At 38.1% G+C, this 25,233-nt stretch overlaps 2 protein-coding genes across 2 annotated transcripts; both read right to left on the bottom strand.

Annotated features, from left to right (window-relative positions):
- Nucleotides 1-201: 201 nt before the first annotated feature.
- On the bottom strand, nt 202-10,329 carry HRG (histidine rich glycoprotein). The gene is made up of 7 exons (XM_071752564.1): nt 10,035-10,329; nt 6,964-7,071; nt 6,055-6,142; nt 5,368-5,534; nt 3,580-3,696; nt 2,167-2,253; nt 202-1,621 (listed from the first exon to the last, which is right to left on the bottom strand). The coding sequence occupies exons 1-7, from the start codon at nt 10,230-10,232 to the stop codon at nt 665-667; spliced, it is 1,722 nt and encodes a 573-aa protein (XP_071608665.1). The 5' UTR covers nt 10,233-10,329; the 3' UTR covers nt 202-664.
- A 5,179-nt stretch (nt 10,330-15,508) lies between these two features.
- Nucleotides 15,509-23,988, bottom strand: FETUB (fetuin B). Its single transcript, XM_071752570.1, has 7 exons — nt 23,675-23,988; nt 22,233-22,343; nt 20,757-20,844; nt 20,106-20,272; nt 19,056-19,169; nt 18,060-18,149; nt 15,509-17,498 (listed from the first exon to the last, which is right to left on the bottom strand). The coding sequence occupies exons 1-7, from the start codon at nt 23,873-23,875 to the stop codon at nt 17,079-17,081; spliced, it is 1,191 nt and encodes a 396-aa protein (XP_071608671.1). The 5' UTR covers nt 23,876-23,988; the 3' UTR covers nt 15,509-17,078.
- Nucleotides 23,989-25,233: the final 1,245 nt, after the last annotated feature.

The following is a 25,233-nucleotide window of genomic DNA, read 5'->3' as shown; positions in this document are numbered from 1 at the left end:
GCAACTGTAGCAATGGAAGTAGGGATGCAAGCCACCCTGCAGTGTTACACTACAAGTCATTAAATATTCTCAGACCTTTTCTAGATAATGGTGGTAACCAAACCTCTATTGGTCAATTCATGCTAGAATATGTCTCTTGAATCTTTACTGTGCAGCTAAACATCCATAGTAACAAAAAAAGACAAAACTTTGGCAACCATCCCAAGAAAAATTATTATTTTTATTTTGTTAGATTCTCTATATAACATGAATGTAGTCCCATGGATCATTTTTTGTGGAAGGCAATCAAATTTCCTCAAGGTCAGATTTCCTCAGAGAAGTACATTAGATTTATGAATTATGAGAAAATGAAAGAGTTTAGACGGTAGTTTTCACAATTAAGGCTTTTTCCTTTTCGTTAGAATTAAAGGAGCATTGTCTGGTGAGGAGATTCATACCCATTCACAACACCTAAGTGACTCAGAATTTTGACCTTTTCAGTTACACTGGCGTCTGAGACAGCTAGGTTAGGTGCAGGTTAGAACACTTGGCTTAATCATTATTTTCAGTGCTTTTCCTCCCTAGAAATTGTATACTTTTTCCCCTTCTCCATGTTCTGTTTTCATATATTGTTCAGCTGTCATTGGCACTGCAGCCCTCAAACCAGAAACATCTTTCTTTGAGGTCACGTAGGAGAATTTTGTGCCATGGAGCTATGTGGAAATAAAGGCAAAATTTTTGGAAGAACAAGTTTGGGTTTTCCTGGGCATGACTTTGATTGTGTAGGGGAATCTGAAAAATCCACAGCTTCTAGCATCTCCTTTAGACTTGAGACAGTGAAGGGAATACCTTCACCATTGCTGGAGAAGTGAGAGTTGCTTTGGGATATCTCAGGAAAGTTTGCAGTGGGAGGTGTGAGAGAATCCTGCTGATTTAGAACTGGGATGTGATAGATAGTTCCTGTTATTTGGAATGGAAAGTACTTTCCTGACATGCTTGTCTTGTTGCAGTGATGTCTGTAATGGTGATGATAGAGATGAGGAGGGTGTCCTGGGGCAGGAGGGTGGTGTGGTCTGTGATGGAGAGGATGATGGTGGTGATTTGGTCTATGTTGATGGGGAGGACAATGGTGATGATGTGGTCCATGATGGGGACCAAGAGGAGGATTATGTGATTCATCAGGGGGCATAGGAGGAGAGGGGATATTATAGAATTTATCTTGGAAAGGAGGAGTAGGATGTGGTGCATCATGAGGAGGACGAGCAGAAGGGGGATGTTGTGGTTCCTCTTGGGGAGAAGGGTGTGGTCCGTCATGGGGAGGAGGTGGAGGACAGTGGTGTGGAGGGTGAAGGTGGTGATGTGGTCCACCATGGGAGGAAGGAGAAGAAGCAGTTTCTTCATGGCTGTCTTGATGTTCTTCATTAAAACTATGGTTATGCCCAGGGTTTTCAGGCCTGAATTGAGAAGAATTTTGACGTCCATGCCACTGATGATGTCTGTGATGAAATTTGTGACGATGCCCATGATGATGTCTGTGACCAAAATGATGATGGGGATGGGGATGGGGGTGGGGATGGGGGTGGGGATGTCTGTGTTGTTTTCCCAGAGCAGAATACTTGCTTCTGTGCCCATGTTCATGATGCTGTTTATAAAACACCAGGGAAAGAAATACAAAGCAAGGTGTTAATAGGACAGAGAGAAGCAATGAGAAAGAGAGAGAGGTGGGAATTAGTACCTGTGCATACACAGTTCTGGTGAAGTGTAAGGGAAAAAAATCATCTGGAAATACTACACCATATCAAAATTATATGTTATAACCAACTGAGCAAAGTTTGCAGTGGATCAAAACAAAATTCACACTGAAGTAGCTGCTTTTATATAACCTGGAATGCCAAATATGATAAAGTTTCTCTCCCCTACTTATTCTAAAATTCCTTTGAAGTCCTTTGCCAGTCTCTGCTCACTTCAACTAAGGATTGTAACTAGACTGAGAGAAGACACTGTCGGAGGTAGAAGCCGAAACAGCTCAATTCTAATTCATCCTATGATTGACCTAGTGGTCAAAAACCAGTCTGTCCTGACACACTGCATCACAGCCAGGCATAAAGGGATGTAAACATCTGTCACAATCATCTGTCAGTCTGGACTAAGTGATGTTTCTGAAGCCAGAGACATTTCAGTACATACCCAGGGTTGGTAGACTTCACAGCTTACATCTCTTCCGTCAGGTTTATCTGGATCATTTAGAACTCTTGCCTTGCAGAATCCCACGTGCTAAGCAAAAGAAAATAAAAGCAAACAATGCACATTTGAGTTCCTGTGACTGGAGTTAACAGAAACTACTGAAAGTTCAACATTTTAAAAGTTAGGCCAGTTCCTTTAATACTTAAGTATGCTTGCATAACTTAGCTAGATCCTGAGCTTTCTGACCAGATAGTTGCCAGTAATTAATAATTATTAAAATATATGTCAATTTTGAGTGTTCTTGCCTGTGATGACCACTTTACCATATATATCTTGAGAACTACAATTCTCCATCTTACTTCCCTGATGTCTATAAGAAATTGGGCATCTACTCATGTCCTCAAAATGAGTAGCCCGTGGATGGCTGATTTTATTCCTTTTTTCTCCATCTTTGCTTGTGAATCATGTTCAGATTGTGCTATTTTGAAATTTTGCTTGAAGCCCACAAAAGCAGATCCTGTGTAGATATGCTGCTTCAGACAAAGCCAAGGTAGAGCTTTCTTCCACACTTCTTTTTTGAAAAGTAATTTGTTGTAACCTTTTAGCATTACTTCCCTTAGCATCCTATTTGCTGTGACTTTCAACTGCTGTCCAGTCATTTTGTGTGGAATTTCTCATGGGAAAGAGCAAGAATTCAAAACCTCTAGCTTGTGCTTCTAGTGAACTTTTGGCAGTGCCAGCTAATTCACAGCGTATTCCAGTCTTGTGGAGTATAAAGAACCGGAGAAGAAAATGGTTGTGGATAAAACAAAAGTTCTACATGTTTTATTTTTATTTCACTTGTAGAATCATATAATTATTCCTTCCACTTTATTTCTGCAGAACAATTTATTCTAAAATTTTGATCTTGCCTAGTTACTTCTTTGGTGTAGACTATTATTGTTACAGGAAGGTGGGGTGTAGAGTGCTTTGACAGTGATCTGCAAACAAGCCTGAATTGTTCTACTCTCCATCCCTTTGCTACAAAGAGGAAAAAAGTAACCCTGGACTCACAGGGATTACATAATAATTTTTTTTTTCAAGATTAATGACTCATGTTAGTGTAAATGTTTTTATGAAAATGGCATAAATTATATATTAGGGAATGACCACAATTTGAATCTGAAAGCCAGATTCAAACTGAATAGCTTAGTTCTTGCTCTGTAGTATGCCTGACCCCTTTTTATGTTAAGATTTGATAGTTAAGATTGGCCCCTTATGGAATAAAAAGTACCAGCTATAAAAGTAGGATCTAGGCTTGAACATGGTGGATTTTAAATTTTGAGTTTAGGTACATGCATACCTAATTGTGGGATTGTGGGAAGTTTTTCCTGGTGCCACACATTGTGTCACTTATCATTCTAAGACTTTACTTACAGCATGAGAGTCATCCAGAAAATCACATTCCAGTGCCTGATCTGCGTGTTGTGCGGATTTGGAACAGTTGGTTTCTTTTATAGAAAAACCTAAAATGTAGCCTTCATGGGAGCCAGTCTGGAAGGTCAAACAAGAAGTGGTAACTAAATTTAAAGTCCTGTAATTTAAAAAGCAACCATACTTGATATTGTTGTCAAAATCCTGTCTACCTCATGCTTTCATTACCTGTGCTGTTCAAATGGTCGCACACACATGTATATTCAGTAAGGAAAAGAAGATAAATAATTTATATCTTACTTGCCTCACACCCTTATGAATTCCAGGAATGGTTGCTTTACTTCTTCTGTGTATGTTATAAACCTGTTTGTTTAACAGCCTGTGTTTTTAACAGGTAGCATCCTTAGCATCCTCTCCCTAAATTGAAATGTGTGAAAATACAGGGATTTATGAGATGGTAATCACCCCTTTCCAGTAATGGAAGGGTATTGTACTACAGTGCTGATGTTAATTTGGAATGAAATTCCACCACTTGATGTGAGATTATTGCTTTCTCTGCTGTCAATGGCATTATTCATAGTGAAGGCACTGTTCCATGAGAACATGGGAGAAGGCCTTTGTGATCCTATTAAAATCCACAGAGGTGTTTCATTTTAATTTCCAGCTGTGATTTATTTCAAGTCAGTGTTGAAGGTGTCCACAGCATGTATGTGCACACAAGTTTCATTAGTTTAACTAAACTGGTTAACAAGTAGGTGCACAAACTTTATGATATATTTTTATTCTAATTTATAGTTTCTAACTGTTATGCGGCCTGTTGAAACCTGATGGTACAATCTAAATTGTCACTAGCTAAAGACAGCAAAGTGTGAAGACAAGGTGTTTAGGGTGAAATACATTAATCCAGGCAAGCCAAAAGCATCCACTTGCTAAATGGGAGTAGGGATACATCCTACATGGGACTACAGTGTAGAACATTGTTAGGTTTCTAAGCAATATAAAAAGCCGCAGGGAGGTGGGGTTGGCCATGCTATAATTTAGGCAGTTTCCAGGCTCAATGTGTGTTATGGTAGGGGCCATCAGACCTCATTACAGAGATGTCCTGAACTGACACGTGTTGGCAGAATGATCCTGTGCTGTGTAAGTGAAAGTTTACAGCGTCTATCAGCAAGAAATTGTGGTAATGTGAGAGCTACACTTCAAATCACCCACAGGATAAGTCTTCACGTTGGCATCACTCAAAGGTGGAGAAATTATTTACCAGACCCAGTAGTTCTTCAGGAGGTGCAACACAGATGCAGATTTACTTCTTGTCCTTCAGAGCTCCCAGAGTGCTGTTTTGCTCCACAACAGAGTCAAAATTAAGCTATGTTCCACTTTGTGTTGTACCTATGTGCTAAGTACTCTAAGAGTAAAAAATTATCTGACTTTAGCTGACAGAATGCATGACTGTGATAGTACACATAACTATACATCTTGAAGAACTCTGGTCAGTAGTTAATAAACTTTTGTATAAAAACATGTACATAAAGTAGGCTCTGACATTTTGGATGCCATCACATTGCCTTAGTTTTTAGCAGACGAGAAACCATTTTGCTTTCACATGCCAAAATTGAAGCTGATAACATCTTTGCTGAAGAAGGACCTACAATTTTAAGCAGATTGTTTATGCTGATACATCACAAGCAATAGTTCTGGTTCCAGAAAGATTTGAGTTCTGGTCCCATGGTTTTCAAGCTGCTCACAAAACTTTGTTGTTTATGTGTAATTCTAGGACAAAGTACCACTTACCATCTTAAAAATCTTTTCAACTTTGTCCACATTGAAGTAGTTTGTGTGGTTACTCTCACTGTTGAATTTCTTCAGGGCCTTTGTAGCAATATTTTTATGTTGCTCAGTAACTTCTAATGCTTCAACTTTCACTAGACAATCTTTGCACTCTAATAAATCAGGAGGAACTGTGAAAACAAAATTTACTAATATTGAAATGGATATTAGTACTCAAGGGAGTGTGCATATGCCTTTAATGTGAACTCATTAACAGAAACTGAATATGCAACCATTTCCTTGGAAGTGAAATACCTCTCCCTCAGGCCACAAATAAGGGTTTGTTCTGTAACATCAAAAACCAAAACAAAAAACAAAAAACCAAACAATAAACTGAGAAAATTAATTCTTATGAATCTTACCACCCCAAATGGGGATTCTTTCCAAATTTACTTTTTTTCTGATATTCATTATCATATTTTGGTGGACTGGAATAGTAATGCCATCTGACATTAATAAAGTCTTCTTTAGAAGAGTCGGGTAACCTTAATTTTATTACTCATTCTTAACATTCCATTTGAACTATCTAAAACATGAATTGCAAGCAGATGAATATGTTACAGTTACCATACACTAGTAGTGCATAGGCTTGTAATTTGGTACTAGGGCTGGTTTGAGGTATGCATTGGCTTACAAAAGTGGTTATTTTACCTGGACTTAATGTACAGTTAAATCCATATAGCTGAGGTTTCTTGAGCAGCCGACTTCTATATGTTATAATCTTACATTGCCCAAAATCCTGATAGGAAAAGAGAATGCATAGTTATGTTGTTATTTTCACTGGATTAATTGGATGTAGGTGTTCTCAGAAATATGCCTCCTTTTAATGTACAGCTCTTCTAAGCATAGCAGATGGGGTCATTAATTGAATGTTTGATCTGGTACCACTCAAAATTAGCATTCAGATAAAACAAGAGCTCCCTCTACAAGAGCCTATATTTTAATTCTCAGTTTGAACAACTGAGTAGAGAACAGAAAACTAAACCAGCCATCTCAGTTATAATATTTATTTACAGCAAGATAATACTATGTAGGATGGGAAATTAGGATGCCAGAGATACTCAAGGTCACATAAATCTTTATCAAAAAGTGGACAGACCTTTTCTTCACTTCCTTTTCCCCATCTTAATAAAAAGAGTAAATGCCTTCGCTTCTCATGGCCTTCCTGCTTTGTCCTGTGTGGTAGTATCACCACTCTCCTATTTGAATAAAGTTTGGGACTCATAGTTCTCATCACAGACTGCATCACTGGACTGCAGCAATGAAGGACAAGTATTGCTTCATAGCATACGTATACTGACACTACAAACATTTCATGCATACCACAAACACTATGACAGAAAGCTGACAAAATATACTGCTGTCATTTCAGACCAATATACTAGGAAAATGATTTTAAAAATAATTTCTAGTGTCCTTTACTTTTCAGCAAATTATTCTTAAAACAGCTGTACTGGTGCCAGCAGTGAGAGGCAGAGTATAGCTTTGAGACAATTGGCTAAATAAAGCTGCACTTATTTATGGGGTCAATCCTTTTCCAAACCTTTATCCATTACTTGCCATGAAATAGGTGTCACCATATTCACAAGACTCCCAATGTCTTCTGGATAATACAGAGCATTCAGTTTCTAGCACATCCAAAGTTAAGTAGAGGACTGTTGAATTTCCCTGGAAGAGAAATGTGGGTAAAAAACAGTTTGTACACAAAAAGTTTGGTCCGAAAGAAACTTTTTTTGAAGTAGATGTGTTTAATCTTTAATGTAGCTTCCTCAGTTCCCTATTAAGGTTTTTCTGAGCTGACAAGTAGAGAAAGGGTTTAGGCTGGAAAGAGGTTTTAGAGGTCATCTTGTTCAGCCACTTTCTCAAGGCAAAGCTAACTTCAAAGTTAGACCCATCTGACTTCTATATATCACCAAGACAGATGTTCCATAACCTCTCTGGGCAGTTCCAGCACTTAAGCACTTTCTCCATGATTAATTTTTTGGCCTTACATCTGGTCAGTATTTTGCTTCCTGTAACTTAGAACTGTTGCCTCTTATCCTTTTGTGGAGAGCCTGTGAAAAGAGTCTGTTGTTAACCTGGCATCCATCAAGTAGCAAAAATGCCAATGTTAAAAAGTTACTGTTCTCTCTTTCTGATTTTCGCATAGAACACATTGGTCTGTTAGGAGCTCAGCTGTCTAAGCAGCCAGTTATGTAGCTATATCCATTTCAAATGACCCCAGTGACCAGATGCTCTTTCAGAACTTTGTTTCCTGCTCAGTTTATTCAGGGAGTGATGCAAAGAATCTGTAATAATCACTAGAAAGTCAGGAGCCTTACCCCTGAAATTTATCTAGCCTGTTCTGTCTCCTTCGCAAATAGGATGGAGAATCAGAATTTTAATTTGGCTGCCAGTGTAATGGGACATGGCGTTAAGAATTATCTGTGCTCACAGAAACAGTTTCATATTTTTCTGCAGGAAAATTAATCTCAGTTCATATTTGGAATGCATTATTTAAATTTCATGCAACCCGTGTATGGACATTTAGAATGAACAGAATGAGCGTATTTTATTTTGTCATTTAAATAACATGATGCAAAGCCCTTCATTTTATGAAATTTCAGCCATTCACATTCCTTTTTCAGAGTATTTTTTTATGCGCAAGACCTTGAGAAAGAATTACTGCAGTCTAGTGTAATATTTTTATCAGTGAGAGTCCAGCATGTCATTTTAAGCACTGGTTTTGCAGTATGTGGATGTCTTAGCATTGTCTCTATTTTTAAAATAGAACCTAAAACCTAGGTGATTTACACAAAGACACATGGTATTCAATCACAGAATAAAGAAAATAATATAGTTGTTCTGGACACCCTTTCTGCCCACTAACCACATAATTCTTCTCTGCTTTGGAGTAGTTAGTATTTCTATTTTATTGCATAAGTCCCAATAATTTCAAGCTCCTAGTCTACATATTAGTAAAATGCAGACAGAGAAGAGAACAGAGGCAGTAAGACAGACTATTTTTTTCCAATTTGTATTTATGGAATAGCACTGAATGGAAAGGTAAGATAGGTAAGAGTCTTTTGTAAAATGTGCTATTCACTAGGAGCCCTCTAAAATGATAATGACTAAATACACTGTGAACTACTAAAGAAACCAGTTCACCCCCGGCAAAGAACTCTTTTCTCCAGCAGGATGCTTTTGGTTTGAATAAAGCCTAAATTAATGTGTCTACATCTAAATATTTAGTAGAAAAATTTCTCTGTTCACCCAATGGATAGCTCTTGGGGAAAAAAAAAAAAAAAAAGTTATGGTGCCTTCTTGGTTGTTTTAATAGCATCTTGGACACCAAAGCTCTGCACTGTACAAGCCCAGAACTGTTCTAGTGTGAATACTTGAGTATCTTATGCTTCTAAGTCCCCTGTAAACCCAGTTGAAGCTGGCTGCTAGGAATTGCTCTGCTTAAATTTCTAAGGGGGTTGACGTGATAGACCTGCTTCAGATTACTGCAAGGAGACAATAAAAATAATGTCCTGGTCTTTTTTTTTATGTATTAGTTTTTCAATGTCATCTTGGCATTGGAGCCAGCATAACTTCTTGCACAATAGTGTACATAACCAGTATGCAGGAGACCACAGCTGGTGGCTTTGGGTCTGAAAAGGTACAGAGACTTTACAGGGAGAATTTCTTAGCAGGAAGTTAGAGAGAAGAGCCTTTTCTATTCTTGTAGGCTCTCCTGGTCTTTAAAAAGCAAAATGATCCTACAGGTTTTTTTGGAAGTATATCTTAAGACCTGTAGGAATCTGGGCTTTGGGTCATTTTTTCATGCTTAAACAGGCAGCCTTAAACAGCTCCATCAAAAATTAGTCTGTTGTTTCAGTTGCCATGCTGAGATATGTAATAAGCTTCTTAAGGAGTGCATTTGTGGCTGGATTCTAGTTTCACAGCCAAGAAGCTAAAAGGTAGTCAGTTGCATTGGTAAATCTCCATATTCTTGGTGTCCTTTATCTTCTAGTTAAAGCAGTTTTGTATTCTTTTGCTTTTTGTGCTATTGATTTGCTTTGGGATTTAGACAATCTTTGAGAAAGTCTTATGCAGACTCTCTGGGAAACAGAAATAGAAATAGGAAGGAAATAGGAAATGACTGATATGGATTATCTACCCAGCCTTTCCCTTGTTTTGCAGAGTGGTGTTTTCATCTTCTCTGGCTTCCTCTGCCTTTTTGTTATCCAGCTCTCTTCAAAATTAAGATAACAAAATACTGATCTTGCCGGATACATTGATCTAATTAATGTTAGACATTTCCAGATTAAAGAAACGTTCTGAATATAAATTTTGAACATAACATCTGAGCCCTGACAACAGGCAGTACAAATTAATTTCCGGTGTTGTATAAAGCTGTTCAGAGCATCTCTTACGCTAACATCCTGTCAGCCAAGAGAATAGAGCACACTCAGCATCATTCGGAACCAAGCGTAGGTACAATAAATCATGCACAAATGAACACTGAGATAGTGTAAATTAGAGCTGATTCATTGTATTACATCTATGTTGCTGTGTTTAAAGCAACAAAGAGAAGCTTTTAATGATCTGCCTAGTTATTTTAAAATCTTAGTCTTTTGTGAAGTAGCCTTTAAATTGATACTTACTATATGTAGTTCGTGTGCATCAGCAACACGGAATAAACCAAAAACATAGCCATCTCTGCGATGTCTGTTGACCAAATCCAGGGCCACGCCTGCATCTGTTTCAATGGTATTACAGTCTGCAGTTGTAGGAATTGTTTTACTTTGGGTATTAGAACACTGCAGTAGTGTTAGAAAAAAAGCTGAAGCTAAAAGCAGCATTTTGTTTGCAGTGTTAGGGCACTTCTGCCCATGCTCTGACAAAACCAGCAGTCTGCTTTTAAATCAGAGTAGCCCACCAATGTTACAAATGAATACTAAAAGGGCATGGTTTTATATAAATTTAAGTATTGTGTCACAGGGCCATTACCTTGACCCTGGATTAATGTTTGCAAGCAGCAAGTAAATGATTATATGGTGACTGAGTAGATTTTGAGGAAAGTGGGCCTTCTCATACTCTCTGGACTACCCATCAAAGGGACTATGTTTGTGATTCTTCCAGAGGCATTGTGCAATAGTGTTTTGCTATGAAAAATACTGATCTTCTAACAACATTAGGAAGGTCCAGTGTTTGTATGCAGATATTATGCAATCTCAGTTTTCTGTTTACTGTAAAGAGAGTTGACTGAAAATATGCTGAAATATTTGTGGTCAAATGATGGCTGTATCCACATCCCTGTTTTTACAGAACCTTACATATCAGAGAACTAGTGAAAAGGAAACAAGGAGCTCACTCAGGTTTCGAAAACTGATGTAGGTCAAGGAGTACATGCTCGTGGTCCACAGCTTCTGTGTGAGTTTTTGCTACTCTTCCATCTTGAGAACATTTAAAATAGCCTTCTGTCAGCTTTACATCATATACATATTAATGGCAATATCACCTAGGCATGGCATGAGGTGACAATGCCTTTGCATTCCCAGTCTGAGCAGTTTTGTGTGCTCTTTGCCTGTAGTAGCCTTCACAGAGTTCTTTAGAGAACTGCTGGTAAATTTTTTGTATTTACTAAAATAATGCAGTACATACTAAGATTCATACTTTTCTCAGGATATGCCAATATCCTGTGTTAAGTAGAAAGGAGAAGATGTTGTCTCATCTTATTCAAACCCTTTTCTTCAGGATAGTTTCAGGCATTCTTTAAAGGCCTTAATTGTGTAAGGGAGTGGCTGAAGTTTGAATACAAAATACAAACTCTGAATAAGAAAATACAAAAATTTAATGTCAGTCTGAAATTACAAAGTCAGATTCAGATGAGAAATTTTCCTGACCCTGGCTGGCGTGAAGGGTTTGAACAGCTTCTCATAGAAAAATGTGCTAGCTGTATAATTGACTTGGGCTTATATGTTTGACTTCACAGTTTTTCTTTGACTTTTGTGAGAAACATTGAGAAATATAATGAGTAATCATCCTTGACCCTTACCTCATTTCATTAATCCTTATTGAAAAAAATCCATCTTTCAGCATGTCTATTGCCTAAGAAATGACATTTTAAAATGCAGAGAGCTGAAGGAGTGGCTTTCTTTTATAGTTAGTTCAGAGCACACTTAACGGTTTTCTTAACCATAATCGTCTTTTCCCACTGTGAGAGGTGGATACCCAGATGGATGAATCACTGTTCTGATGCAGTAGGGCATTTCTTTTGTTTATGTTTCTGTAATGTTTCCATAGTGTTTCATTATAATAATTCAGAATTTCTTTTGGAAGATTAAAAAAAAGTCATGAAATAAAAGTTGTGTCAATAACAAATGACATTTGAAATACATCTCCTGTGTAGAAAGCAATATTCACATCATTGAGGTGTTACAAATTGCACCCCCTTTTGTTACTTAAAATACTGTTTAATTTTCAAATGGGCAGTCATATTGAAGAAAAGAATAAGATTAGGCAATTCATAACATAATTCCCTTAGTCATCTATTGTTTGCAGATTATTTGCTCTTTTTTTTCTCCTTTCGTTTTGTGCTGTTCTTTGTGACACCCATCCATTTCTTGACAGCAGCTTATGTATTTTTTTATGTAGGAAATAGAAACATTATGAGTAAACAGTAGAAAATGTACAATTTCTTCAAAAATTGATTGCAGAAGTAAAAGTAAGATTCTGTTTCCACAGTAGAGGGTTCTGTACTCTGTTTCTTAGGAAAAGAAAAATTGCATTCTGTTACTAAATTCTGCATGGACAAGCACTCAAGGCACAGTCAGGGCAGCTAATTAAATATTGGTTGTACTTGAGTCAGTATAATGGCTTCTTATAATTTCTCATATATATATATATATACATATATATATATAACTACTTTGTTTATATATATATATTTATTGTTTTTAAGTTATTTGTGTTGTTTTAATGAAACCATTCCTATAAAAGGATTGCTTGCAGGAATAGGAATATTTATCCTGACATGGTATTTTTCTTGATTAGCTTATCAGAAGCTTGTTTATGACTTCTAACAAGACTTCACTTGCAACAGTAAGAGTTGATCCACATTCAGACTTTAAGGAGTTAGAAATAAACATCCATCCTAAACCTTTTCCCAGAAACCTGTAAGAACCTTTGCTGTTTAAAGACTCAAAACTTTGTCTCTAAACAGTTTATTCGGCCTTTTTGGGCTTCAAACACACCAAAAAGTGGCTCATATTCCCTGTCAGAAAAAGAGAAAAACAGGGTATTTATTACATGCTTAATAAATAGAACTTTATTCTAGGAGGGAAGAAACAGACAACTTACAAATAAAGGAGATAATATTCAGTAATCACTACAGCTTTCCTAGAATATAGCCTTAGCAGTTTGCAGATATCTCTGCTTTCTTGGGAGGACAAGAGCTTTGTTGGCTGACTGTTCTCTGCCATCTGCAGTGGTGCTTCACCCAGAGGCTGGGTTATCAAATCACACAGTTCAGTCCATTATGCAGGTAGCAAAACCTTCCTCTTGCAGCCTGTGCTGCTCTGCAGCTGCTGTTGTTTCTGCTCCTAAGCAAGAGTACAGATAACAAAGACACATGGGGCTCCAGCTGCCTGTAGGAGAATTCTTGGCTAGCTTCTCTTAACTTTTTTTAGTCTGTGATGCCTCATAGCTTCACAGCAGCACGGCCTGATTTTATGTTTGGATGAAAAAAAAAAAAAAGTTTTGCAGCTTTTGTGGTAGCTTTGCATTTAGCAGAAATGCCCCCAAATTTGGAGGAAAAATATGTAAGTGCATGATGTCTTCATCTATGTCTCATTTTTTATTTGCTGCATGTAAACACGGTGCCCCTGCACAAAACCACAATGAAAGCAGCAGCTGCAGCTTTATTTTCCCTCCCTGCCTCCACTGATTTTTCTTTCCCAGTCACCAGTTTTCTATCAAACTTTTAGAAGCTTCATCACCTTGTCTATCAAACTTACTTCAAACAGACCTGAAGTCCAAAAGCTATTTGGAGGAGAACAACTGTCATGTGAGCAGGTTGACAATGTAGTTAAAAAACTCTCATTGCTTAGAAGGCTTCAAGAACCAATAAAAAAGGTGTCAGTATTCCTTGTCTGGGCCTCAGTTTTAATGGCTGCAAATTGTTTTCTAGGAAAAAAATAGCCTAGTTTAAAGTTCATGACCTTAAGGATATGTTGCAAGACATGTATGCTGAGGAGCTTGAGAAACTGGGAAAAAAGGTGAGGTTAAGAATTTGATGTATTGACATCAAAGGGTCAGAGGAAGTTCCAAGGGATTCAGCTTCCTCAGTGTTTGTGGCATTATTCTGTTTTTAAAGTCTAAGCTTTAACTCATGCTTATAAGTTGTAAGTTAACATAGGGGAAGTATTGTCAACTTTTGTGCTTGTATAGTGTTTATTCTTATATCTAGTGGGAGGTCTTTAAAATGTATCTTTGAAATCAAAATAATATATGTATATTGTGAATACAGCTGCTTAATAAGTATAATCTCAGTGATGCAGAGAAAATGTTTAACCATGAAGTGTATACAGTGGGAAAGTTCTGAAGTTAGACAAATGGAATTTATAATTAACTCATTTGATGAAAAACCTGATTTTCAAACCCACCTTTAAAATTTTGATGTCTGGGACTTGCTTTTTAAAATATGTTTGATTGGCCAAGGAGGAATGTAGGATAAGGGTAGCTGAAAAACCTAGACAAGTGCATAGGCAGTGTACACATAAATAAGTTAGCATATCTTCTGTACCCTTTGAATATGTGTTCCTTTTTTTTTTTTTTCTTTTGGTTTTTTTTTTTCATTTTCATTTTTTCATACTCCACCTATATTCAGAGTTAAAGCTGATAATATCTTGCCTGAGCTGATAATATCTAAAGTCCTGAGGTCACTGACCATTCATTATCTATGCCTGAATATGACTTTTGTCCATGTGAAACTGGAATGTTTGCTCAAATCAACATCAGACCAGAGGTCACATGGGGTGTGACTGAAGGTACATAGAGTGTGTTGCTGCCAGATGTTCTGCTCAGTTTAGCTAGGAGCTGAGAGACCAGGCCAGAATTTACAATTTACTATCATAAGCAGCTTAGTTCAGAAATAGAAGTAACAGAAACAGGGTGTTGCAGGCTGTGGCTAGCTGTTAGTGAAGCTGATTTCTTCCCCAGTACTCCTTTTGGGATAGAATCCAGTTATACAACAAACTGATGGAGCCATAGTGAGATTAGAACATGCACTTTATAAAATAGGCCACGTTACAAGATACCAGAAGTGAGAAATATGGCAATTAATGGAAAAGAGGGGAAAAAATGTGTTTTGAAAATCACTGCAGTGATTTGCTGTTGCTCCAGAGCTCTTGTCCTCTGGCACACTGAAGCCAAGGATGGGTGCTCTGTGTGAGGGCAGGGAGTGACTCCTGCTATCCACGGTTTTGGTATGTGGCAAATCAGCAGTGTCTGTGCAGGCAGGGAGAACACACTGCTCATGTTAAAGAAACCTGACCTGGCAAGCCTGACCTGAAGCTTCCCGAGGAAAAAACAAGAGGCTGCAGTTTGATGACTTGATAAAAGAGGAATGCTGATGTAGCCTAGAGGCCACACTGAGATAACAGTTGGATAGGATTTGAATTTTATGATTTTTTTTTTAATGTACCCAATTTTGAATAGTTTTCTACACTGAAATGGATGAAACACAAAATATGTTGAAATTTCTCATGATACAAACTTGAAATGGAATTATTTTTTACTCAGTTGATGTGTTTCACACATCACTTTTTTTTTTGCTTATTTTGATGCACTTAATTTCCATGCTTCTATAAAATTTATGTATTTAAGAGTTCTGCAAACTGAAGAACCAAACATACTTGTTGTGAACATAACTCCACACAGTACTTCAATATTATTTTGTGTCCAGTCAAAATAAAATATCACTTCTATTTATATTTTATTTATAATAATAAAATAATACATTTTAATCAATTGCATATTGCCATATGCTTCAACAAACCCATAATTTTTTATTGAAAGGCTCTTTGAATGAAGAAATTACCCAGCATCCCTGGGGATGATTCAGCAGCATAAAAGGTTCAGAAACAATAATATTTTATAGATTTTGTTCTGAGCAAATGATTTTACAGATTTAGTGGCAACTAGGGAAAGGTTCTGTGGTCTCATACAAGCCCATAATTATTGCAAGTATCAGCGTACTCCTGGCCACAAATGACATTTCTTTCCCATGTTTGCTATTTTTCTTCTTGTTGTCTTCTCATTTATTTATATTTGTTATTGTCAGAACAGTTGCTGTCTCTAGCATTATTGGAATTGATTTTTCTTCACTATAGGCTGTAGAACATCCCTGTGGCTTTTATTATATGGGAGTTAATATGACCTATCTCAAGAAAGAATTAGGCTGATTTTGTAAATCATCATTTACTCACAGCAGGATGAGTAAAGCATAAGAATCTGAATAGCCTGGGCTTGATTCTTCCCAAGCTAAAATTATGTGCTGATGTTTCACACCTCTGAGTAGCCATTTCAAATTTATTTGAGTGAGGGTGTAAAGCATTAAGGAAAATTTAATCTTTCTTGGGATTTTGAAAATTAGGCCAAACTCATCATATTCTAATTAAGAAGTTAACCTGTAAATAAAACCCCACTAGTTTATCATGCTAAACCATGTTGAAGTCCTCTTCCCCATTTATACACTGCTACACCCGGTGTGACTTGGTAAGAGCCCTAAGAGCATCCTTAGCTGGGCACCAGCTGCCCAGCAAAGCTGCTCCATCCCTCCTCTCCTCTGCTGGACAGAGGAGGAAAAATACAATGAGAGGCTGGTGGGTCAGTGTAAGGAGAGATCACTCAGCAGTTACCACCACAGGCAAAACAAACTTGATTTATTACTAATTAGATCAGCATTAGATGGTGAGAAATAAAAACTTCATCTTGAAACACCTTCCCCTCACTCTTCTGTTCTTCCTGGGCTCAGACTACTTTGTTCCCAATTTCTCCACCTCTCCCCCACCAGCAGTGCAGGGGAGTGGGAAATGGGGGTTGCAATCAATTCATCACAGGTTGTCTCTGCCCCTCCTTCCTCCTCAGGGAGAGGTTCCTCTCACTTTCCCTGCTCCAGTGTGGGGTCCCTCTCATTGGATACAGTCCTTCACAAACTTCTCCATCGTGAGTCCTTTCCATGGGCTGCAGTTCTTCACAAACTGCTCCAGTGTGTGTCACTTTCATGGGGTGCAATTCTTCAGGAATAGATTGCTCCAAGATGTGCCCCCCATGGGATCACATGTCCTGACACAAACCAGTTTCAGCATAAGCTCCTCTCTCCATGGGTCTACAGGTCCTTCCAGGACAAATCATCCCACACTTCCTGACAGACTTTTGCTACTGATGTTATTTTTTTACCCTCCACAGTTACCTTTATTTCATGCTCTTACTGGTAGAAGGAATATGAGAATTAACAGCCAAATTATTTTATTAAATATAGTCCTAGTTAAATTTCTTTTTGAATCTACATAGCTGGTGGTTTCTTAAAGTTGAAAACTCCAAAGATAAAGACTAGTAAGCAATTTATTTACTTAAAGATGTTACACAAATTGAAAGGCCAGACCACCATTTTTTTGCAGATCATTGAGGTGAGTGGGTGCTGGCTATATTTTGGTAGGCTTTTTAGGCAGTAGAGGCTGGAGGATGGAACTGCTCTCCTTTACTTCTCCTGGACATGAGTCTGATGAAGAAAATTCTTCAGGAAAAGGGAGAATAACTGGTCTAGTAAATGGTTCAGTCAGGTCTGGTTTGTCTACTTGAGTCTTTTCTTCATCAAAACTGGGCACAGATTCTGCAGCCTCAGGTGGAACAGGCTTTCCATCTTTATGTTCATTTTGACTTTCTGGTTGGCTTTGGAAAGAGATGTCCTCAGTTGAAGGGGGTAGAATTGTAACCCAGCCCACTGCTTTTCCTAGGTGTGGGGAGAAATGATTGGTTTCTGAAGAGAAAGCTGCTTGATGATGCTGGCTGGATGCTTCCTGTTTCTGGTCAGCTTGTGCTGTCCCCTCTTCAGTGGCAGGATCCTAAAGAATGGTCAATAAGCATTACCTATACTGAAGCTATTACTTATTCTTTCAGATATGGGGAAGGTCACCCTTCACACTAAGGATCTGCTGGAATTCCAGTCTGAAGAGCAGCTGCAGAAGGGACACTCAAAGGACAGACAGATGGAACTGGTACTTATGCCACTGGAGATGGGTGCATGAAACAACATGTAGTTGAGGATGTCCCTGCTTACCTCTAGAGACCCCTTCCAACCCAAATTATTCTATGATTCTACATTCTAACCTGGGTAAGTACACAGTTTTTGCTCTTTGCATTCCCTTTGTTATTTACAATTTCTTTGTAGAGCAGTCTGAAGACATTCTGTATGATTGACTTCATAATTATTCTGTTGCCTTTTTATCCATCCAGCAACAGTCTCTTTTATTACAAGAGAGGTTTCTTATGTGGCCTTATCACTTTCTTGAAGCCCATATCTTTGTGAATAAGAAAACTTAAAAATACCTCTCCTTTCAAGAGTTCAAGTCTTGGTTTCTAAAATATTATTACTCTTGCATTAATAAGATTAGATTAAGAAATACCTGCGGACCGTAGATCTCACAGGATATTGTGACAAAGCGTTGATGTTCCAAGTGGCTGTCTCCTACAGAGCCTTTGCAGAAACCTATTTTCTGGAAGAAGAAAATGCAAGCATATTTTCACATTGTAGCACTGATACTTAGCTCCTATCTTGTAAAATAAGCGATTATGAAAAGCTTCTACATGTATTTGTAGGGATAAGCAGCTTGGGCAACCTTTTATTTTGGGATTGGCAAGCTTACAAAGGCAGGCAGCATTCTGAAGAAGGCTTTATATTTTGCAAAGGCAAAAATTAGGTAACAAGACAGTAAAGGTAAGCTGCCCAGTTAAGGCCCAGCTACAACAGCACACTTGAGTTCTGCTGCCTCAGAGTATCCACATGCAGGCAAGTTGTGTAATAGGAAATAATGCCATTTTCCAGGCAAAAGCAATGGCACAACACACTAGTGAAAGAAACTATGAAAAACGTTTTTTCTAATAATTGTGTGTTTACTGGGCTGCAAGTAACGCGGCTTGGATCTCAATTAAGATGGGAATAGAAATATTACCTTTTGGCCGCATGGCGATTTAGTCTTTCAGTTTCTCTTATACTTTGTCTTCTCAATATTTTCCTTAGCTGACCTGATTGTAGTATGAATACACTATTTAATGTATTATTTGTGCTTTATTTTCTGTGGTTTTTATTTGGAAGAAATCCTTAAGAATGATTCCCTTTTGTAAGGCGATAACTATCTCACCTTTTTCTGAATGGTATTTTATTTTTGTTTTCTTCGCTCATGGATTTCTTGGTAAGAATTCAGAACTTTTACTGAAATGTTTCCTGTATTCTAAAGCAGTCTGTACAGTTACAAGACAACTTAGAACTACAGCCCATAAAAAGATGCCTATGGGCTTTGATTTTTGTCTGAAAAGAACCAAAGGGATAGGCTTAGTATTCACTAAGTAATCACAGTATCTGAAAAAAAACAAAAGTTGTATATACAAGGAAAAGTACTTACTGCTAGTTCAGGTGAAAGTGGCTTGCACTTGGAGATGTCAGCAATCTTGTCAGTTCTGGAGCAGGATGTCTCCTGAATTAAAAATTCTACAAAATATGCAGGACCAATGACCCACTGTTAATGAGAGATCAGTGACAATTAGACCTTGTGCTTGTGTCAGGAAGAAGGAAGAATCCTACAGACCTTGAAACAGATGTAAAACTGCTAAGTGTGGACAGAGCAGGTTATACTTGGGGCACTTAGTGTTAGTTGTATTACAGAAGAATGATTTTTTGCCAGTGGTGCTTTATTCCCTGGTGATTTTTAACCAAGATTGTGCATATAGAAGAAGTAACTCATGAATTAGCTATAGTTGAAATAAGTTTGGGCCTATAGAGTTACATATTCGAAGACCCTCTTTAGCACCTTGTGAATAATTTCTGGCTGCTTTAATGAACAGGATCACTTTTTCTATTTCTGAAAGGCAAATAACTTGAGAATGGAAAAAGAGAGCGATTTAGTACTATATTGTAGTAATATCTAACAAAGAGTGAAAAACACCTTGTTATCCAAACATAATGAATTTTGGAGAGACCCCATATTACTGTGGTAAACAAAAAGGATTAATCCAGGACATCATTAACTCTCTGTTAGTCTAAATTAGTTTTAAACCATTTTTAAACACATACAGGTATGTGTTGGAAAGAAAGACTGTACATTAAGTACTTTCTATCAGGGAATCACTAATTCATGGTGGTGGCAGAAGAAGGAGCTCAAAGTTAAGTTTTTGTAAACTTTGGAATGCAAATACGTGTCTTGAGCTTTGCACAAAGCCCCCCTTTTTGCAATCAGTGAAGATCCTTATTTTCCAGGGGAATTCTGCATAGAAATATTCTCTGTACTACAAAGAAAAAATTCTAAACAAGCTGTAAGACATAGCAAATCATAGAAAGTACAAAAAGTACACAAAAGTACACAGAAAGTGTGTATCACAGAAAAGTACAAAATCACAGAAAGTACAAAAGTACTACTTCTTGAGTGCTAAAGCAAGTCAGATGAGCTATGGCTTACCTGCATTGAAGCTCTTGTGACATTGAGAACAGAGAAATAATGAGTTTGATCACTCTCTGCATTGAACTTGGCAAGGCTTTGAACAGCAGCCTCCATATATTTGGGATCATTTGGATTATCATCAAGTGGGCAGTCAGGACATATTCTTGAAATATATCTGGGTGGAACTTTTTATTCAAACAAAACAGTATCATTAGAGAAAGTGTAACCATAAGAGCAAGCTGATAGCATAGGTCACAGTAAATGCATCTATGCCCCCAATCCTACTCATTTGTCCTGCAGTCCTCTGTAGTAACCAAATGAGGTTTGATTCACTCAATGATTTACAAATTTGAAGACCCATAAAAACGTTGCAGTGGAGGCAGAGACACTGCAGAAAAAAGCTCAACCTTCTGACAGTGGGCTCGCTGCTTTTACTTGCCTTTCACAAACTTGTAAAAATGCTTTTTGGATGAGAGGGTAATTGCTGCTCTGCTTTGATCTGCAGGACCACACTGATCTTTTGTTCACTGTCTTGAGAAAATTAAAGTAGCTGAAAGCTAATTAGATGCTCTGGTGCCATAACCACAATTAAAATTTAAAGCAATGCTATATGGCAAGGAGTCTTTTTTCAGTCCTCTTTTAAAGTAAGTGTGTTAAGTAAAGACTTACCTGGTTGTAAAGTGCACTCGTAACTATTGAGATGAGCAATGTTTCTTGCCTGATTAATGTAGATTATTGCTTTGCACTGACCATAAACCTAAAACAATATAAACATTTAGAAACAATTAATATTGTACCGTTTGCACTGATTATCTAGTACCTTGACTGTGAGTGGTTAATTTTCTCCTTGCAGTCATTAAATTATTTTCAAGAAAAAAGTTGTGATAACACTGAAATGTCTATGAAACACATTTTCTTTAGAAATAAAAGTATGTCTTCTCCTGCTGTAATTCTGAGCTATTCAGACACAATGCTTGTCTGCAGGATGGCCCACAGAAGGCCACTCTTTTGACAGCTAGTAAGTGCCCAAGCATCACAGAGTGCTTTCCCTGGACAGACCCTGCAGCTGGAGCTGAGTCCATGTCTAGAACCCAGGCAGCTCAAACGTGGAGAGCTGCTCAGTGTCTGATCCAGTCACCTGTCTTCCACCCTCCCTCTTTTCCCTGTGTCCATCTTAAGGAAGGAGAGAAGCAGTAAAGACCCTATATCAGTTTCATGGTGCAGAAAGGTCATCCTTGCACACAAAGTAACTATGACTTTATGGCAGAAAAAAATACTGTCATATTAATATCCATTGTCCCTTCATGTTAAAAACTTGACTGTATATTCTCTGTATGCTTCTTAAATATTGCCATGTGTATGGTCGAGGCCTCTAGAACATACATGTCTTGACTTCACAGCAGCCGTATGGGCCATATGTGCTCTGCTCTCTTTTCCTGCTGAAAACATTGTAGGCAGACATTAGAAGAATTCTTTTTACTTCTTCCAGTTTTTCATTTTAAAATGAAAACTGATTAACATAAGAAGCGGCCCAGGACAATTTAATCATAGCTTTTTTTTTTTTTTTTAAATTCCACATATAGCTTCTTTCTTGTCATTCTTCATTTTAAAAGGCTTTTTTTCACTTTTTCAGAATCATTTTGGTCACCTGTAGCAGCAGTCTTAGATGACTTTCTGTCTTTGCAGTTTATTTTGCTAAGCTTTCTTTTTTCTTTTCAGTGCAAGTTTTGCAAAGTTATCAGAACAAAAGTGGAATTAAAGTAAACAAGAGAATGCATGTTATATTGAAGTGAGTTTCTTTTATTCCCTTCTTGACAACCTGTCTATTAAATAAACTCTTACAAGGTTGCTATGAAAATTAAACCATTTACTCTAAATTGTGTCCTAGCATAACTATTTAATTATGCCTTCTTATTAGCTCTGGTCAAAAGCTTACTTTTAATTTCCATTTTAAAAAATTAATCTTAGCAGTCTATAAACTGATTAGAAAGTACTGAGGGAAACTGTGGGCCTTAAAAACCAGGTTCTTTTTTTCTCATAACCTCTGCTGTCTAGAAAAAATACATGTGTAGGGATTTTGCTGTCATCAGTAGTACCCAAATAACTCTTCACACCTGAGATTAAATAAGAAAATAAAATTCTTACAGTTGTATGCGCAGGTCTGGCCATACAGTTTTTCCACAACTTTTTGCTGAGTACATGGCATTCAGAATCTACTACATCCAAGATAAGGTAGAAAACAGAACCACTGGTCTCCTGAAAACAAAAAACCTGAATCATACCCCAGTTTTGAATAGAATAAAGTAGAGATACATAAAAGGAAGGCATGAAGAATCACAAAACACACAGGTGAAACACACAGATACCCTGAAAACTGAATATTTGGTGCAACAAATTCTCTGTGGTGTCAAATCAGGTGATACTGAGTTCTGAATCAAGCCTCAAGAACAGGCTTTGTCTTGCGTCTAGAAAGTTTCAGTTAAAGAGCAGTCCTTTAAAGTCAGTTTTATCCTTTTGGTCCTGGCACCAACCAGAATCCAAGAATATAGACTAAATTTGATGATGCTTTTCGTCATCAGTTGCATTTTATTATTGAATCTGAAAGGTAAGTTATTTTGCCTTAGATAAGAATGAAATTATGAATACCACAAATAATAAAAGCTGCTAACATGGAGCATTCCCACTAGGCATTACAAACATGCTCCATAGTACAGCTCCATGTATCTGGTGATCACATCATTTGGTACAGAAAGATGAGATGTTGCATGTCCTTGTGAGGGCAGCAGGAAGTTGTGTCTTATCCTTCTCACTACAGATCTGTAAACATCTGGCAGTAAGCCCCATTTTCTTTAAGGGTTCAGAACTCAGCCTTTCAGGTAGGATTATGGGAAATGAGCAAGCATGGCAGGCAGTGTTAGCAGCAAGCCTCCACAGTGCCTTGTGTGCTGTGGGCCCTCTGCACTCCTTTCGGGTTGTCCTTGGCTGGAGGCAGTAGATTTGGCTATTGTAACACGAAATAGTAACAGATCAAGCACACATAGAGAAATAAGATACTTGAGGGTATGAGAGTGATATTCCATAGGTATTTCCAGTGTAATTTTGGTAATTGAACTGGTTTCAGATTTCTTCTGGACAAGGAGTAACCATTTAGAGGTCTGTGAAGAAATTCCCTGGGCCCAAGCTGGATGTGTTTACACCTGTAAGCGCTTACATCTCTTGTGCAGAGCTCACAATGACTTAATAGCCTTTGCACTCCAAGTGCTCAAGGCAGCGGGAGAAAGGTGTAAAAAGAAATTAAATCAGAGTAGTGGTGTCTCATAGCAAATTTGAACCGATGCCTGGAGCTATTCCAGGGGCAGGCAGCAGAAAATCGTGACTGAGATTTGCTCTCTAATTGCCCACTGTGGTGATGAAACTGTCTCTAGTCATCTATGTGTAAAGTTGACATGGCCTCTGGAGTCCTGTGAATGTAACTTTACATTTGCTTTTTGAAATATTTCTTAGTGCAAATAGATACTACTAGAGAATAGTGATAGACACAGAGCTCTTCATGTGGGAAGCAGATACAGAACTAGCAGGTAACTTACCTGAGGATGTTCTCGGGCACTGAAAATTCGGTTGAGTCTGAATATGTAGCCCTCTTTTCGGTCAGCATTGATCTGGCGAAGAGCCAGATCTGCAGCCTCCTCTACTGCAGTGTCATCACAGGCAGGGGAAAGCAAAGGAGGAGGGGCAGCCCAGGAGCAAAGCGCCTGTATGCCAAAGAGCACTGAAACAAACAAAAACATTCTGCTTAGAAAACCAGTGCATCAGAGCAGAACAGTAAGTCAGTATGGAGGGGCTGATGTGCATGAAATAGCAGACTTGTGTGATGAAGCCATGTCTCTTTATAAACTTGTGTCCCCTTTTTATTACGTACTCAACGTGACCTTTAAACCTACAGTTGCAACAGTGAACACTAAATCAATAATTACAAAGTATTACGAAAGAGTTGTCACTCCCTCTGAAACCAGAGAGCATTTTCTCCTTCTGGCTTTACATCGCCAATTCAAACTTCACTGAGCAGATCATATAACTTTGACCTCGTTGCAAGAGACAAGAATATAGATAGAAAACTGCTTTCAGCAGCTGCAGCAAAATGCAGTTCCCATCCAGACAAGAAGCCTGTGGATAAATGGCATACTCAAGCTGCTCAACACACTGAGATAAGATGGTAATAAGGCAATGAAAGAACGAATGGCTTCATCATGGTGTCTCCTTTTAAGCAGAAATTTCCATTGTGCTTATTTGGGGCTTAACATCCACTGTAATTGAATATGGTAGCATAGATGTGGTAAGTTTATTCTCATCCCAAAGACTGCACTTCTGTTGGTGTGATGGTGCAAAATGAGCTGCTGTAAGAGGTTGGAGGCAACAGACTCCAACCCAGACTCCAACAGAGGCAACAGGAGCGAATCTGGGGTATCAAAATGGTCTTAGGTTACTGAAGGCTCCAAGTGAGAATTTGTTCCCTCTCAGTCCACTGACTCCAGACCACTCTTCTTTTGTTGCTCCTTGTCTTCTCTAATCATGGCCCAGTTTAGGTTGTAGAAAGCCACAGGAGAATCATAAAGAAACTCGTCCAGAGATGTCACTATTTTAATTATTTTAGCACTACGCAGTGCTTGCCTTTCATTCCCTTTGAGCAACAATAGACAATGTGATCCTGAAGGTCAGCTGAAGGTGATCCTGTGGGGTGGGGATGTTCCCTGACTCAGCTGTGTTCCCCATAGTACCACATATTAAGCTATGCAGGTTTTGTACCTTTGACTTATCCCCACACTGCAGAATTTGGAGGTTGATTTGCGAGATGAGAGACTGCACTGGGGTCACTATTGATTCTTAAGTGATTTGCTGAGTACAGATGAAGAAGGGTCATGGAAAACTGAAGAACTTTTAGTTTAAATGACAGCAGTGGGCTGGGTGACTAACCTGTTAGGAACTCTGGGCTGGAGACAAGGGGGAATGGCTGTACAATTAGATGTTATCTTCTCCAGATCTGGAGAACTGACAATCACTGTTACTTGGGGAAGATCCCAGTGAATGTCACTGGCACAAACAATTTTGCAGCATTTCGCTTTGAAGGATTCCAGAAGGTAACTGTTTC

Source organism: Heliangelus exortis, chromosome 9 (assembly GCF_036169615.1).
Source record: "Heliangelus exortis chromosome 9, bHelExo1.hap1, whole genome shotgun sequence".
Taxonomy (NCBI): domain Eukaryota; kingdom Metazoa; phylum Chordata; class Aves; order Apodiformes; family Trochilidae; genus Heliangelus; species Heliangelus exortis.
This window is presented reverse-complemented; position numbering and strand designations above follow the sequence as displayed.